Below are 17,756 nucleotides of genomic sequence, written 5' to 3'. Positions count from 1 at the left end.
ACAGCAGCAACATATAAACTTTTACTGTTATACCTCATGGAATCAGTTCAGTTGCTGGGTGTCTACAACTCAGGATTTTAAATCTATATTCAAATACGAATAATGAGCACGGTTAGAGTGGAAGGGATAAAAACACTCAGGCGTTGGTGCAGGAAGAAGCTTTCCTATATTTGTCCCTTGCAGAGCTTGTTATTACTGAGTGCAGGGTAGATGGCGCTCTTCTGATCAAGAACAGAAGTTACAAATGCCCTCAGGGTGAAGTTGTTGTATTCCTTAATCGGTGACTTGAGTCTGTAAAACTCCCACTAGATCTTCAATCATATAGTGAATATTGGGGTTTACTTAAAACTTTGAGAATAATGCTCAGCATCTTTTTAGTAACAGAAAATTTCACATGACGGAAGTGAAGATGGATTTCAATGAAGATGACATCTCTTCAATTAATGTTGGGCACTTCATTTTATTCAAAGGGTGAGATACAAAACGTAAGGAAAAGACAAAACCCAAATTATAAAATACTACACACAAAATTAAAACATCTTCTGCAGACAGCATGAAACAGGAAGCCAGATACAGAATGGTCCCCATAAAACAAGCCAGCTAGATATGTACATGCAAAGGAAAACAATGCTAGCAGGGAAGATATGGTAATATTTGCCACTTCAAATGTCTATTTACACACACTGATGAAGGAAGGAAACTAAGATAACCTTCAATTCAGACAGATACCAAGGGTTTTCTGTCAGCTTTCTCACACTGGGGAGGGATCCCATGTCTTGAGGTAAATGTCTAAAAGGTCTAGCCTTTGCCACAACTAAGCATTCACAATCTGCTTTAGTGCGGCTTACTTTGTTTGTAGATCCCTTCATCTTTCATGTTGCTGTCTGCCTGTGGGCTGAAGGACTAGCAGGTGACTTCTGGAGGAGGGAAGAGCTATACAAAAGAAGTACAACAGGCCACACTGAAGGCATCACCAATCCCAGGGTATGTCTCCACTGCAGCACATGTAGACATAGCAGAGCTAGCTTGAATAACGTTAACAGTGAAGCTGCAGGACACAGACTCTGGGTCTTGGATAGCCACAGCTTCACTGCCAGTTTTACTTAGATCCATGCTAGTTCAAGTATGAAGTACTACAGTAAACACCACTAAAGGTGTGTGTGTATTGCACTCAGTCTCCCTTTTGGCAGTCTAGTAACCTACCACAGGAACCAGGCTCCATCATGTTCCCATGACTTGCTTCTAGAACATTGAAAAAAAAAAGTCAGAGCCAAATTCCTAACATTCCTATGGATTTTGTCTCCTGTGTTAAAATACAAGTTGGGTGAAGATTTTTAAAGCTGCTACTTCTCCCCTCCACCTCCCTGTATGAATGGTAATTTTAAAAAATTGCACTATTTGCCTTTGAGCAAACTAAACACATCAAAGGATATTTCATTTAACACACAAGGGCCAGAAGTATATCGCCATTATTTCTAGGTAGGGATCAGACTGGAATCTAATTAACCTTTGCCCTAAAAACATTTGAACAGTTTTTCAATCTCTTTATTGGCACATAATTTAGAGGCCAGGTTTGTTGCCTTTGGGTCTTGCTGTACAGTAAAAGCTGAGGCCCAAAGACTATCCCCAGTAGCAGAGCTTTCCTTCTGAGCAAAGTACAGATCAGAGTAACTGAGTCCACAAACACAGAGGGTACTAGTTAGAGCATGTCCCAGGGTAAGGTTTTAAGTGCCATTGTACTGGTAAATATGGCAGGGCAGCAAAGGTCAAGATTTTAAACACACGCAGGGCCTCCTCTTGCAGCCTTTTATGCAATACTCTAACACTGGGCAGTGCGGATTAGCAGGAGAGGGGAGACAGAATGGCTTAAACCTTTTCCAGTCGTGACAACACTTCTGCTACTGTATACCCTGGGATCAATATACCTGCATCAAGTTCCAGGAGTGAACTTGAATGAGACCTGCTCACCAAATACAATAGTACTTCCACAGGGAAGAGCAGAGTTCTTTGCCTGAAAAATTGTCTAGTTCTGTATTTCAGTAAGTTTAAAAACACTCTGGATTTGTTAAATTGGTAGGCAACCTTCAATTTCTTCTCTTGAAATAGCAGCAGTAGGAATTATTGTTCAACTCTTTATGCACACAGATTAGGAGAAGAATATATGCACTAAAACAAAAGTGAACATTTAGTAAAAACGCTTTTCAGACAAGTTTATGGAAACAGTACATGGCTGATAGTCACACAGCAAGGATGAGCCTATGCATTTGATTGATCTGAGGCTCAATCTTAAGGAGAGGGCTACTGAATTTTTAAAAATACATCAGTTAGGAAGGAATTAATGTTACTGGCTCAGTAATCTAAACATTCATTTCAGAGAGCACAAGACAGTCTAAAACTTCCAGCTAGCAGCAAGAGGATCAACTAGTTTGGGAGGGGAGATGGACAAACATTGTTTCATCAAACTGCAATATATCTAGCGAGATAAGAAAATCCTGTATACAATCTCTCAGCACATTGGTAAAACTGAGATGCTTTAAGGATATCATACCATAATCCATTCAAAAAAATTCTTCACAGTGAGTGTGCTCCATAACATTCTTATTATACATTGCAATATCTGATAGTCTAGTCACACATTTCAATTTTAGTAAGCTGAGTTCTGGACCTTAATGCAATTTACAGAAGCAAGCTCAATTTAATGGTTGGGGTTAATTTCTAACTAGTGAAAAGTTTGTGTAGTAAGTCTTATAGGTTACATGCCTTAACATTTATGAAGAATAGGGGCTGTCCGTCCTATCAAACTAAATGAGTGACTTTGCAATATTTATAAAATCTCACAAGATAAAACAACTCTGTAGAAACTACAGCTCTTTAATTTAGTATCCTATTTCTTTGGTCTTTTGTATCAATGTAACTATCTTCTTTTCATAAATAGTAAGCACTTGCTACAGGGCACAAATCAGATTGAGAACATCAATTCATATTTAAATATAACTAGCATATTCTTACTATACCAGTGGAGAAGCAGTTCTAAAATAAAATCTCATCTGCACCAACCTAGACAAGCACTTGTAGCTAATTTTCCAAGTTGATTAGGGAAAGACCTCCAAATCAATTCCTCTCCAGGAAATCGATGGGTACAATAGCATACTCAAAATGCTTCCCCCTTTAAGGGCCTCACTTACATTAAGATCCTCTGTCCTTGTTTGCAGTGATTCTAACCTGCATGTTCTCCCCTTGACTTCAGCCCTTCTAAGTTAAACTGCTTGAACAGCAGCTCCCTCCCTTTTAAAAATGAAACTACTATAAGCTAAGGCAAGTCACAGGAGGAAGGTTAAGATTAAACTGGCTTTAACTAACGTAGTGCTTGGCTATACAAAAAATGTTGCTTGTTTGTAAATCACTGTGGGAAAGTCTCAATTGTCAGTTCAGGCTGAGGTGTCTAATGAAATTAGCATCTATTGTAATAAGCAAATACTGTAGGAATTAAATTGCTATATTTACTACTTCATTCCTGAATACAAATTAATAGCTCAGCACAAATCATGGCCTGCATACAACGCATTAGTAACTGTACTCAAGTTTGTCATTTTAAAGAAAAATCAAGTTCAAGTCATTATTGGTTTAGTTGAACATATGCTTCCAGTTCTTGCTAAGATGGTAAAACTAAGCAGTGAACATATCTATGAATAAGATACAAAAATTCAGGAAGTTTAAATTATTTACTTCAGTTAATATCACTTTTTTAAGAATGACAGATGGCATTGCCACAGTTCTTTGAACCTGTGTGAGCAATTGTCTGAGTTAACCTGGATTATGTAATTCAGCACTCGACTACAGCATACTCACTCAGAGAGCCAAGTTCTTACCCTAGTGTTGGACGGTCTCTCTGGTAAAGCAGACTTCTACAAAGGTCAAAATATTACATTTGTGAAGAAAAAAGTCCCTAAATGTTGCAGAGTGACCTTCATGTTTCATTAATAAGCTCCAGACTTCACTTTACATCCTACAGAGTTCTTAACTCTGGCTGTTTACTTCAAACCCACCACTGACCATATGAAATTCATCCTTTTGCAATGTGAGACTTTTGTTGAAGTTCAAGGTACCTTTGCTGTTTAACGTCTTGTGCATGAAGCTTTGTTAATTTTCCTGGTCTAACCCAATTCTCAAACCCAAACCATATATGCCACTGAAACTATTTGCTGTCACTCACACTAAGTAACAGCAGCCTGAGCTGCAGAAATGAAAGCCATGCATTTGTTCCTGGCAACTCTCCTGGCTCACAGTCAATATCCTTGGATGGACACTGTCACGTGCAGTGCCATTCCCTCCATTCATGAGCACACATAGAATGGAGTAAGCAGGGAGGCTTGTGAAATATACAAGGATGCTGTGGAACATATACAAGAAACTTGCTCTAACAGCAGCAGCACTAGATTTCTCCTTCTCCCCCCAACAACAAGGGGATGATATTGTTTGCAAATATTAAATGCTGGGCCTTTGAACTTTGCCAGTGTTCCTTCTATTTTGGGTCAGATGCTGCTCTCACTTAGAATGAGCTGCAACAACTATGTTGTCTTAACAGCAGATTTTGGCCCAGCCTCTGCAGGATTGTCAGTTGCTAGGCATTTGGCATAGACCAGATCCTTTCGGAGGCTAATTTTAGGCACGCTAACCAAATTACATAAAAGGAGAGATTCTGATTAGTCACTAGATTTCCCTTTAGGTCAAATTCTGCCCAGTTTACATAATCTCTTCTAAACCATTCATGGCCTATTATAGCTCTGATTTCAGTGTCAGACATTGGCACGTACCTTCACTAGCAGAGACACTATAGATACTTTAGTCAATTGCATTATCTCACTGAGGTTCATTTTATACCTAAATTATCTCATTATATTAAAGAGCCCCACCAACTGCTTCCTTTAAAAGATTACCAAGTCTCTTAATGAACACCTTTCAACAAAACAAAACAAAGCTATTGACATGGCATATGGAGTTAATTTGACAATCACTAATGTAACAATTATGGTGATTTCATACACACAGATTTAGCAAAAGATTATTTGATCTAGGGGACTTTAAAATCAAGGTATTTTGGTACCCAAAAAGTCTCTCCATTGGCTTCCCCATACCCCAAAGATTCCGATGCACTTTTACTCTACAGTTACAGATTTGGCCAGATTTCTTGGGAAATCCACCTGTAAAAAGAAAAAGAAAATGGAATTTTTGTGAGCAAGACCACACATACCACTATTTTACACTTCACGAAAGACAATATTAAAAAGCTACTGGCATCTGTTAACAGGCTTTTGTCCAAACAAGCATAACATCTCATGAAAAAAATTTCATACCAGTTGCAGTTTGCAAAACAGCTCTTGCTAGGCCTCTCCTGCACCTATGTAGCACAGGCTCAAAATATTAGTTTTTGTAAAATATTTTAAGATGTGTAAACTGAGGCATAAAGGGCAGGATACACAGTCTGCCTTTTAGAGAAGACATAAGTTACTGCAGGGAACTATTCAGTCTCCCTTAGTTTAAAAAATAATTTTACAATTTTAGCATGAAAAGGTAATCAGGGTAACCACATTACCAGTAAAAACAAACCCCTGTACTGAATGTTGGACTTACATGACACACACAACTAAAATGTACTTTGCAAGTTCATTGTTAAGTCTTACAAGTTTGAGAACTTATAGCACTTTTCTTTTGAAACAGCCACAAACTGTGACTGAGTTTGAGAAACTATTTTTTCAAACATTCTTTACTAGGGTTTGCAAGTAGTTCAGCCAAGAGAACTGTGTAAATAAATCAAAATACAGGAAACTGCTCTGGTCCCTGATCTAGCTCAAGTGACAATTAAGCTTAATTTTCTGCACCCAGGCGGCTTGTTTACACAAGACTTTGTTTGTGGCAAGCCAGGATGTAAATTGACAGCACTCTAGCCAGCCACACTAGTGCATTATAGCAGAGTCCACATGGCTCCCTTAAAGTTCCCTAGTGGAATCCGACATACTGCGGTTTTACAGTCTGGCTGGCCGTGCACAAGGTCTTGGTGTAGACATGTCCTGAGATGGGAGAAAAGCAGAAGGACAGACCTCTTTATGGAAGTTCTGCAAAAACGACAGCAGTGAGTGTGACTGAGCTCACGAGTGAAGTGTATTGCATTCACCCAATGTTCTTGCAGGAGTCTTTGGCATGCAGTGTAGCAATATCTGAACCATAGTTTGCTGCTGGAAGTTAAATCATCCCTCCCTTGTTCAAAAAAAGACAATGTGTGAAGGTTTATATTCAGGAAAAAGAGTATTCAATGGTAAAAGCAGAGAACAAGTCTTATCTGCTATAATTATTTCTCCACTGACTTAATCATGAAAACCCTATTAGATTAAAGGTGCTAGGAAATTCAAAGAACTGTATAGGGCTCTGTTCAGTATAATAGATCTACTGTAAGTCTTTTGGAGAGTATATAGACAATGAAGGAAGATATTTAAAGGTAGTATAGTACTTACATCATATCCTCTGAGAACTGCAAGATGGAAAGCCAGAAGTTGTAAAGGGATGACACTCAAGATTCCTTGCAGACAGTCCACGGAATGAGGAACTTTGATTGTCCTCTTATTATTATTAATTGTCTCTGTGTCTTCCTTATCACAAATCACTACTGGTCGCCCCTGGAAGAAAGAGAAGTGTCAACAAGTGACAGGCAGAGTCATATACACAAATACTCCAGAAAGGTTGTCTGATAGGGCTCCTTCTTGCTTCTGTTGAAATCCCTGGCAAAACTCCCACTGATCTCAAGAAGGGCAGGAACCTTTCACTTAAAAAATAATCCAGAACAAGGCAAGTGAGAATATCAAGAGTATTTTACACTTGCCATACTGCTTTTTAAAAAAGCCTGAGCCTATCCTGCATTTTCCTTCATTACTTAGAACTTCCACACAGAGAGAACCATCTATTTCATTTTTTAAAATTGCAGCAGTCTTCTTCACAAAAGATGATGCATTATCTTGTTTTGGAATTTCAAGATAAACCTCTTTAAACCAATAAGCCATACACTAGACTATTACCTTTTTAGGTATCTTGTCGAAACTGACACTTAAAAGCCCCAACAGACTATTTACTTCAGAGTGCACTGGCTCTAACTGGCCCGAGACTACCGAGCAGTCATTTGATGGTATTCAAGTTGTTACTGCTGGACTTGAACTGGCATTCTAAAATCCCACAAAGGAACCGCTTAATGCTTACAGTAGATCTAGCGATCCGAATCTTAACATTTCTTGAGCTTTTTAGCGATGAAAGGAACAATTTAAACTTCTTGACTTGGGATGATGCCGTTCACGTCCATCTCCAATGACTCACCTGCCGCGCTATGACCTGTTGGAGAGCATTCTGGCACTTGGCATATGTATGGTCCCTCATGATGATCATGATAACAGGCATCAATTTGTCTACCAGGGCGAGGGGACCATGCTTCAGCTCACCAGCCATTATGCCTTCCGAGTGCATGTATGTGATTTCTTTTATTTTCTAGAGAGGAAAAGGATATCCCTGTTAATCAAGCTACAGTTTGGCCCTTGTGCAGTACACTGAGCAAGCATAGGGATGTGTTTATGCACCATGATAGGAAGAAACTAATGCTACCTCCACATTCCAGGGGAAGGGTGATTTAACTAAATTGTTTATTGGTGAACTCTGGACCAGTCTGTTTGCATAAGTCAGCTAAAGCAGGCTGGAAACCTGGATCTGGGTCCAGTGGCTCAAAGGAGAGGAGAGGTTCTATACCCACAGCTGCCCTTGCCCTTAAGTCAGTGTCTCTCTCTTTAAACCCTAATACCGACCTTCCTTCCCAGGAGCACTATGGCTTAATGTTTGTATTAGGGCTTGAAAAGGTCATCCTCTGTGTAAGTGTGAGAAGAGGAAATATTAAGTGTCAATAATAGCAGCACGCAACTCCTGCTGAAGACAGGGCCAGCTCTTCAATGGGCACCCTAGGGTGTGCTGGTCAGTTTTAAAAATCTGGCCCCGATTACATGGGTACTGAGCACTCTTGAAAGAAAATCCCTCAGTCATTAAAGGAACTCACTGCACTAAAGCTGTGCCATTGGGTAACACAGTGATTGGACAAGTAAAAGTCCAGCCAGCATTAATGGAGGGCCCTGAGGTTTAATAATGTCAAGAGGGTACCCATGTTTAAAGTTCATACAATCCTCAGATCCACGTTAAGTGCCAGTGGGTGTGCATTTATCAGCCAGATCTACCCAAGGCAGTTCAGAGGGGTTTTAAAGGAAGAGAAACTCCTTACCAAAGCTCCCTCAAGACATGTAGCGTAGTGATATCCACGTCCCATAATCAAGACGGACTTCTGATGGTAAAGCTCTGTTGCCAGTTTCTGGATCTCATCATCCATGCTTAGCACTTCTTTAATCAAGTCTATTAGTTAGGATGAGGCAAAGGATTAATCCACAATACAACACTGAAGAGACAGACACACACATTTACTCAGTACCAGGGGCAAACAAACATGTTCGCCTTCCTTAACTGCAACTTTACAGTGGTGATTGATTTGAGCCTGATTTTTTTCCCCCTTGCACCAAAGCCCCTTTACACTACTCTGCCGATGTATGCTTCTGAATGAGAATCAGGTCCAAAGTTCACACTGAAATGTGGCTATACCAGCTATCTTCATCTTACCCTCATGCCCTATTTTTCAGTGGGACTTAAATGCTGCATGGATCTTGTGCTAGCCCTCTACCAAGAGATAAATTTCATTCAGCAAGAACAGTGTAAATGCAATATTAAGAAAAGATGCTTCATACCTGGTAGGACCTTCAGCCCCCTCATGATTTCTTTGCGTCTTTCTTGCATAGAAATCCTATCATCACACATCATGAGGGCAAACATCACCAGAGAAACAAACTGGCTAGTGTAGGCCTAAAGAGGAGAGACAGATAAATCTTTTATGCTTCTAAATATGATGGCATTACTTGATTGACTATGATTGTTAGGATTAGACAGCCAGTCTATACAGAGTCTGAAGACGTATAGAACTTCATATGCCCAAGTATCACAAATTTAATACTTTGACATTTGTATTTCCAGGACCATGCATTTATACAAGCTATTCAAGAGCACCTTGGACTTGTCAAAAGAATGATGTCTGGGGGTTTAAGGGAGTTAGGTGCCTGTTTTCAGTGGCACCTCTGAAAATCCCAACCAGCATATATGGTAAGGTCCATTCACACTGTCGGTGTGATAAAAGGAATGTAACATGAGTGAAAATCAAGTCCAAGGCTTTGGGATCATTTTTAATAGCTAAGATTTAAAAAGTATTGTAAAGGTGCCGTATTTCAAACAATGGCTTTGTGAAATTAATGTACCCTGGGCAACAGCTGGAGACCACAATTAAGACAGCACTGCTGTAGGACTGTATGCAGCTGTAATGCCACCAGCAGCTAAAGGGAGAAAACACCAGTTTTGTGGTTTAAATGTATAGTTTTTAATGGGCACTTTTTTCTTTTTGAAGGTCCTCTTAAAATCAAAGACTAGTCTGAAACTGCTTGTTCTGCTTTTATCATGAAAGTCATTTCAAGCTATAAAAATGAACCTTTCATTCCTGTCTTGCATGTTTCCTTACTTAATAAGGATGAAATTGTTGCACAATTTGAAGAGAACTGCCTTAGCTAACACACACATCTAGTGTTCAGGAATAGTGCAAAGTAAATAACATGCCATGAGATAATAGCAAACTAAGTGGAAGATTTGATATCCTATAATGAGAGAATTTACTTTTTATTGTACTTATTGAATAAAGGCTGATACCACTAGAGTCAATGGCAAAAATCCCATTGAGTTCAGCTGGACTAGGATGAAAGTAGGACTATTATGCCCTCCTTCTCGAGGGTAATAAATTCTGATACATCTATTAAAAGAAGAAAAGATTAAAACTCCAACAGCTAAACATCAGCTTTTTTTCCTAGCAAAATTTTGGATTATTGATCTGAGAGTTTAATCAAGATATTTCAATCCAAAGAGTTTGACTAACAAACATTTCCCCTTGTCTGGCCTTTGTGGATAGTAGCGAACAATCTCTCCTTGCAATTTTGAACTGACTTCTTATAAAACAAGAATTAAGGGAGGAGGACAACTGCTCAACTAAAATGGTCATAAGGTAAATATTTAACTGCACAGAATGAGCCAGGGAACTGTAGATTGAGCTTTTACATCTTTCTTGGGTTTTACTTTATTATACAGCCTAACACTTTACAAACAGATAACTTGCATTTCTGGCTGCAAAGCGAACCAGGAATTAAAACTATGTGCAACTTCAACAACAAGTGAACTCATAGGTTGTAGCTAAATATTCAGATGAAAGTAATTATCCCTAAACAAGCTTCTGCTTCAATAGTGTAAAACATAGCTCTTCCAAGGCTTAATCTGTGAAGTGCTTTGAAATTCTTGAAAGAAAGGTGTAATATAACTGCAAATAATAAATCAATGGGTTTGCCTGTGACTTTTTTGCTATTCAAGCATTCTACTACTAGCAGAATCAAGAAATGTATTTAACTCTCCAGTTTGTACAAAGAAAAAAGTTTTGTAACTATGCATCCATCATTTATAGAAAACAAGTTTATCAATTAATTTGCTGCAGAAGGTATAAAACTTGGCTGCATGACTTAAGTTTTTAAATCTAAGACCTAGCAGCATACAATTGAAGATTAACATTGCTCTTTTGTATTAATTGGTACAGTTAACAGTGCTTGGATTTTTATGTCCTCAAATGGACTTTCCGAGCAATGTCTTCTACAGCTGATCATTAATCTGTGTTGAAACAGCAGCACATACAGGTAAGTCTCTGCATCACTAGAGAGAAAATAAGTCTTCAGTGACCTGCAAACGGTACAGTGTTGGAAAGGCAAAAATGCCTATGGACAAATAGCTCACATGAGTTTTTGCAAGAGAGTCATGAATTTTCCATCATCAAATTCCCCAGTGAACTGTTAAACTCAGCTGTGGTTTTTGGCTGAATTTATGTAGCAGATTGACATCTCTCTCAAAGTGCTTCTGCACTTTGAAATCTGGTTTATCAAGCAAATGCAGCAAAGCAAGTATTTTACACTATATCTTGGGCAACTAAGCCCCAAAGTTAGTAGATAGTCTTTTTTTCTTTAAGTGCATAACCATTTACTAAAATTACTACCTTTAGTATGCCGTTAAGTGAAACTATTTCCTTTCATGGGAATAATTCAGACATTTAATCCCCTCTTTTGTGCCGAGCACCCAGGGCAAACTATGAGAGAAATGTTGGAAAATTGCCCTGACAAAAACTAGAAAAACATTCAAAACATTTTCTGCCAACCAGCTCTGGAAACGAACCTGAGATAGCAGTTTGTGGGGTAAATAAGCCTGCTCCTCCTCGTCCACAAATTAGAGGAAGCCTCCTTCATTTTCTCATACGTTTCTCTTACTCAGCCCCAGTGAGAGATTGGGCAGATACTGTATGAACATGAAGGTGATGTACAAGCTATAACTATGCCACTACAACAACCACAGAGAAGTGGAAGAGTAGAGATGTAAATTGTCTACCAAGACCACTGTGAATTATGCAGGCACATTGTCTGCACAATTCTGTTCTGCAGCGGTGACCTCTTTCCTTGTAATATCACAGCATTTGGGTTAAATGGGAAGGGGCTGAAAACATGGAGTTTAAGGAGGGGTCCTCAAATTTGGAACTTGTTAGTCCACCACAGCCCCAGCCTGATAAATTACACCATGCTGTAAAGGTTGATTTACATCTCTTGCTTCATGGAAGAGTCCCTGAAGAGGCAGCTGGAAAGTCTTAACTGCAGGAGGGATTGGAGTAACTATGAAGTGGATCACAGTAAGATTTTAATGTTAACAGGACTGATTCTCCTTTCACTTTTACAGGGGTAACTCCATCTACTTGAATGATTACTCCAGATTTGTAGCAGAATCTGGATTGTACATGTGCACATGTACTAAATTAGCACATTTTAAACAAGCTTAAACAAAAAAAGGGTTTCACTAACTTTATTTTTTATAGAAAAACAGCTGGTCTCTTTAAATGTGGACAGACTTGGAAGGAAAAGCGAGATGGTGGTTAGCCACCCAAGTAGTAACAAGGTGTCCCACAATTCTCTCTATTCCCTTCTGTTATAACTCCCTGATTCCCTTAAAAATGTTTCCCAGCAGTCTGCAACCCTGCTCTACTCAGTGACAGATGCATCCATCTTAAATGCGCAATAGATATGTTGTTTTGGTTATGGGCAATGTAAAATCTTTGGCAGTGTATATATTCAGATTTACTGTTTGTGTACAGAGCAATTTTAGCTATTTTATTTTTAATTCCTTTGACTCACGTACTAAGATTGAAACAGTTTAAAATAAAATGCTTGATTTTAGAAACTAATATGCCTTATTTTTAAATATTTTTTTCTTATCTACATATCCTTGGATCAGAGAATGAATTTGCTTTGTTCCCTGACTTAACATTTTAAGACTATTCTGTCATGACCTTCAATGGAAGTCTGTAGTCGTTTTAGTCTTAATCAATTTGTACCAACACAACTGGCAGGGGCTTTTTGAATATGCAGAAGCTGGGTAATACATAAACTGCTACAAATCTCGCACTGTGAAGTACCATGCGGTCTAAGTATGGTTAAAGAGCTTCAGTTACAATAAAAAGCACAGTCAACTATACTTTTAAATGAATGCGAGAACTATCGATTTGGAATTCACCTTTGTGCTGGCCACACCAATCTCTGGTCCTGCGTTGATATGGACACCGCAGTCTGTCTCCCTGGATATGGAACTGCCCACGGTATTGGTTATTCCTACAGTGAGGGCTCCCCTTTCCTTACAGTATCGAAGACCCATCAAAGTATCTGCTGTCTCGCCTGCAAAGATTAATTTACATGGTCACAATTTAAGTTCAGTTATAGGCAAGATCATTGCACGCCTTATTACTAGTCTGCACTGGAGGACACAGTCAAATAGTTCAGCAGAAGTTTCAGGATGATACTGTAGTTTGCAATTACCCAATGCTTTGAGTGCCATTAGTTTTTAGTGTAATGGAAAGTGTTCAGCAGGAATGGTAACTATCTTGAAAGTTATAATGAAAATAGATCTCTTCTTTTGCCTTGGTTATGAGTAAAGAACACTATACTTTTTAATAAATATATAGTTGCAAGTTAATTTGGGCCAAGTATACTTCCTGTGCAATATCTTAAATCATTAACATTTAGATGCACAGGATAAATGTCCTATAATTTATAATACCCTGCTATGAACCAATTCAAAATGATCTACTGCCAAAAAACTCTAAAGGCAATATGGGGAAGAGGGAAACAGTTGGGCCCATAAGACAGCCCTTATTCCTAGTCATATTTGAATACTTATAACCCCTACTATTCTTTATTACAAAGGTTCTGCTGCAATCTGTCAAAACTACATTTTGATTGTTTCCTCCAGAAATTTCCTCTCCTCTAAAAAACATGGTTTTGTATCTACTACCTGTAGAAAACTGTGTGACCAAAATACCCCTCCACTTAGACCAGCCCCATAATCTGGCCTGGGTCTGACTTAAATGACATGCAATTTTAACCTTTTAAAAACAAATCTCTCAAAGGCCTAGGGTGTGCACTATATGAGATGGGGCTGGCTCAGTCAATTGTTTACCTCAGAGGGGAAGAAGTGTGTGTCAGGGTTTCTTTGGAGACACAGTGTGACAATTCTGCAGCTATTTACAACCTCTGAACAACTTGATTCAACTAAGCAGAAAATTGTATTGATGATCCACTTCTACTGCACGCACAACTACACCCCAAAGCCAATATCAGAAAGAAAAAATCCCTTAATCTGCCATGTCTTACTGGAATGCGTTTTTAAATAATACCCCAAGGGGCATTCCCTCTAACTGTATGTGTACACTATAAGCTGTATCAAAGAAGTAATAAAAATAAGGTTCAATAAGTAGATTCTACTATTATCATGATGTAGCAATATTCGGAAATCCTTGACTGCATGCTATAATGCTTAGATCACCACCAGACTGAAGAATTTTTAAAAGGCTAAAGCAACACTGCAGGGAGGGGTATTGTGACCTCAACATTTACTTTGATTTTCTAGCATCCGGAGATATTCAGCAGTGTTCTGCTCTCATGAGACAGCAAGAATAATGCAGATATCAGAGGAATCCTGTTTACTGGTTATATCCACATTTTAAGGGGACGCATGTGCCTGTGGTACACTCGCAAACAGGAACCATGTTAGAAACAGAGGGCATTGTTCCTGGAGGAAAACAGCAGCTACATGTGTATTCAAAACATGAGTGAAAGTTGGAAGAGTCAAACTGGCTGAAAGATTAAATTAATCAGCACATACACCCAGGAAAACACACTGCTGAAACAGGTTAGTTATTCAGTAGAGTTTTCTGATAGTAAAGATAAAGAATTTATTAATACTTTAAATTGGTCCCTGGTGGCTTTTGTATGTTAACACAATTTAATTTCATTGCATTTTTTTCTCTAACATATAGTGGCGGGAAAGAGAAGGAAAAAACTATTTCCCTCCAAATATGCCTTTTCATATTAAAATTCAAGGTAACAGGGCACCACGCTAGGGAATAATCACCTTGCGTTATTGCAAATGACCTATAATATTAAAAATGTATCCATCTGGTTTCAGTGTAGTATAGCCCATTAAGGATACCATTTATTCTTTAGCCTAAGTGTGTGTTTTAGCTTATGCTCCATTCCAATGTGTGATTTATTATTTTGTGTAACGATTTCTGTGTTAAATTACATATTTCAAAAGCCACTGGATGAGGCCCCTATAGTTGTTTAAAGGAACAATAAGAAAACACTTAAAAAGGGAAAATGTATCAGTGTTTAATCTGATATTCCACATCATAAGTTCTATTTTATTAGGCTGGGGAAAAGTTCTCTACAGAAAAGGGTACAACAATTTTTGCCACAGGACTAGACAGAACACATTAGTACATGTACGGTAGGAATCAATCCTGCACTGGTATGAAGATGGATGAGATAAGCCTTTCCATCTCTATGGGCCAATTTCTACATTGGTGTACACCCCAGGCAATCCTACTCTCAGACAGCAGGATTTGGTCCTATGGATTTCTCTTTAGTAGTACAGGAGTGACCCTACCTGACTGGCTGATAAAAAAGCAGACGTCATCTCTGAAGACTGGAGTGTTTCTGTCCAAAAAGTCACTGGCTAGTTCAACCATAACAGGCAATTCAGTCAATTCTTCTAGCACTTGACGTGTCTGGTAAAATAGAGATGTCAGGATGTTACAATGTGTTTAAACACATTTTAACAAAAGAAACCTTCGAATTGCCAACCACTGGACTATATTACAGTCAAAATATCGTTATGCAGGTTAATGAAAATATAACCCAAGACTAGACCTAGATTCAAAATCACACTAGATCAGTAATAAGAAAAGTTACTTATGACCTTGACACTGCAAAAAGGTCTATAGGAGCAGACCCACAAACTGGAGTAGAGTAGAGTACTATTGACAAACACCACACAGCTGCTTATATCAAAAAGTACAGTTATTTTACAAAACCTGTTTCACTGCAACCTGTCCAAAGAGGACGTCTAGACTCCAGCCTGGGCATTCATTAGGAAATAACATTACGCAGGGGAAAGGATAGTTCAGTGATTTGAGCACTGGCCTGCCAACCCTAGAGTTGCAAGTTCAATCCTTGAGGGGGTCATTTAGGGATCTGGGGCAAAAATCTGTCTGGGGCTGGACTAGATGACCTCCTGGGGTCCCTTCCAACCCTGATATTCTATGATACTGAGAGCAAAACTGAAAACCTATTTCAGCCCTTGATGGTCTTCTATAATTATTTGTATTACAAGAGGGGCTTTAGCCATAGACCAGGACTCACTGTACAAATCCAGAAGCCACAAACAGCCCCTCAACATAGGGACCCTTACTCTGGATCATGAAACTAGCCAGATGAGCGTCCGTTTTGTTCTCAAGAACTAATTTAATGCAACTCAGTTTAAATGTGATTTTTTGTAAATGTCCAATCTTCCTTAAAGTTAATTCCTTAGCAAATTTATGGATTATCTTGAATCTCAGGCATGTAGGCTCTCACGCTGCAGCTCAACAATGTTTGAATTAGAGCTGTACCTTTGTGCCCTGCGATTATATCATATCTCAGAGGAGCAGGGTTACACATGGTTTGAACTCGGCCCTGAACCTGCAAGTGTTTATGAAATGCTGTGGCATAAAGTAGGACCACTGCATTGTGAATGGCTTTCTCTGACAATGTCCCATCAAAGCCTGCGTAGATTCCAAGGCCTGATGGAACCATTGTGATCATCTAGTCTGACCTCCTGTACAACGCAAGCCATAGAACATATATAAATAGCAAAGGAGCAAGCCAGATGTGCCCCTCTGACAGCTTTTAACTTTCTGAAGCCTTCTCACTATTATTACATTGTCCCTTTCCTTGCCAATTTTACCATATGATGAGTTTTGTTTTCATAAGTTTGCTACAGAAATCAAGAAAACTACAGGTAAACTTTTCATAAGCACTTAAGTGCAATTTTCAAAAGTGACCTGGGGTTCCTTAAACACCATTGAAAATCTGGCCCCAGAGTGTGTATTTCTATAGTACAACTGACTGGTCATTAACCTGCTCAATATTCATAATAGAAGCAGCTAATTTGGCCAAGGTTTGCAAGGAAATAGTGACAACCACTTACCGCAACTCCGGCATGGTAGCTTGTCCCACAAGCAATCAGGATTAAACGCCGACACCGCTGAATCTCCTTGATGTGATCCTTCAACCCGCCTAGATTCACTGTAACAGATTTGGATGAAGAAGTCACGATGGCCAAGTGGCTCAAGGACACACATAACACACTGATCTCCAGAGCCCCTCTGATGGGTGTATATCATCTTATGTTAAAAGAGCTGAAGCGTCTCAGTCTGTTTCTTAGCAGAGAAGGTGCCAACATAGTAGAAGCCATCATATATAGCAAAAGCAGCAAAGTATGAGCTTTCATGGGTGAATACCCACTTCGTCAGATGCTCCAATATGTCTGTTAGTCTATAAGGTGCCACAGGACTCTCTGCTGCTTTTACAGATCCAGACTAACACGGCTACCCCTCTGATACTTGACATATATGGCAAGTTTGTCAGCAGAGAGAATGAACTCTCCTGACACAGCTACGGAAGGCCCCTTCTACGTAATGGCACTTCCTCTTACATAGATATAGGACGGACTTCTCTTGGGCCACACATCTTCTCTATATCACCCCACCCCAAATTTGGCAGGCATTAGATTTAAAACTAAAAAAGGGCTAATTTAAATTACCAGTGTAGTCATCAAAGTTGACTCTTCCTCTCATTGTGTTAACAACAGATTCTGGTTGCTCAAAAATTTCCTTCTGCATAAATGAACTGAAGTTACCTTAAAAAAAAAACAAACACACACACACACACAGGAAACTTTGTTATACCATTAATGCAATAAACAGGTGAACACATGGGAGCAAACATGCTAATTATCAGAATGGTCAGGAGTGATTTTTCTCACTCCTGTACATCATCGTGTCACAGGAAGGTGCATGACGCTGTTATTTCACCTTTTACCAAAGTATCAGGAATTGGTCACTGCTGGTGATCAGACACCATACTTGATGGACTCATGGTCTGATCCAGCAAGTTTCAGTTTCTCTTGGGGACCAATTT

At 39.1% G+C, this 17,756-nt stretch overlaps 2 protein-coding genes across 4 annotated transcripts in view; one reads left to right on the top strand and one right to left on the bottom strand.

Moving 5' to 3' along the window:
- The window catches only part of ANTXR1 (ANTXR cell adhesion molecule 1), a 250,183-nt gene extending 240,472 nt beyond the window's left edge, over positions 1-9,711 (top strand). Inside the window, exon 18 of the mRNA XM_050940028.1 lies at positions 9,100-9,711. Coding sequence (XP_050795985.1) covers positions 9,100-9,204 — 105 coding nt within the window. The 3' untranslated portion in view covers positions 9,205-9,711. The remainder of the gene's footprint in view (positions 1-9,099) is intronic.
- Positions 3,487-17,756, bottom strand: part of GFPT1 (glutamine--fructose-6-phosphate transaminase 1) — a 63,103-nt gene continuing 48,833 nt past the window's right edge. For all 3 annotated transcript variants that reach the window (XM_050939974.1, XM_050939975.1, XM_050939976.1), the window contains 9 exons: positions 17,380-17,475; positions 16,765-16,862; positions 15,184-15,304; positions 12,757-12,914; positions 8,817-8,931; positions 8,303-8,430; positions 7,360-7,527; positions 6,510-6,671; positions 3,487-5,201 (listed from right to left, as the gene is read on the bottom strand). In XM_050939974.1, the coding sequence (XP_050795931.1) occupies positions 5,157-5,201; positions 6,510-6,671; positions 7,360-7,527; positions 8,303-8,430; positions 8,817-8,931; positions 12,757-12,914; positions 15,184-15,304; positions 16,765-16,862; positions 17,380-17,475 (1,091 nt within the window). In that variant the 3' untranslated portion in view covers positions 3,487-5,156. The remainder of the gene's footprint in view (positions 5,202-6,509; positions 6,672-7,359; positions 7,528-8,302; positions 8,431-8,816; positions 8,932-12,756; positions 12,915-15,183; positions 15,305-16,764; positions 16,863-17,379; positions 17,476-17,756) is intronic.

Source organism: Gopherus flavomarginatus, chromosome 2, assembly GCF_025201925.1.
Source record: "Gopherus flavomarginatus isolate rGopFla2 chromosome 2, rGopFla2.mat.asm, whole genome shotgun sequence".
NCBI lineage: Eukaryota > Metazoa > Chordata > Testudines > Testudinidae > Gopherus > Gopherus flavomarginatus.
This window is presented reverse-complemented; position numbering and strand designations above follow the sequence as displayed.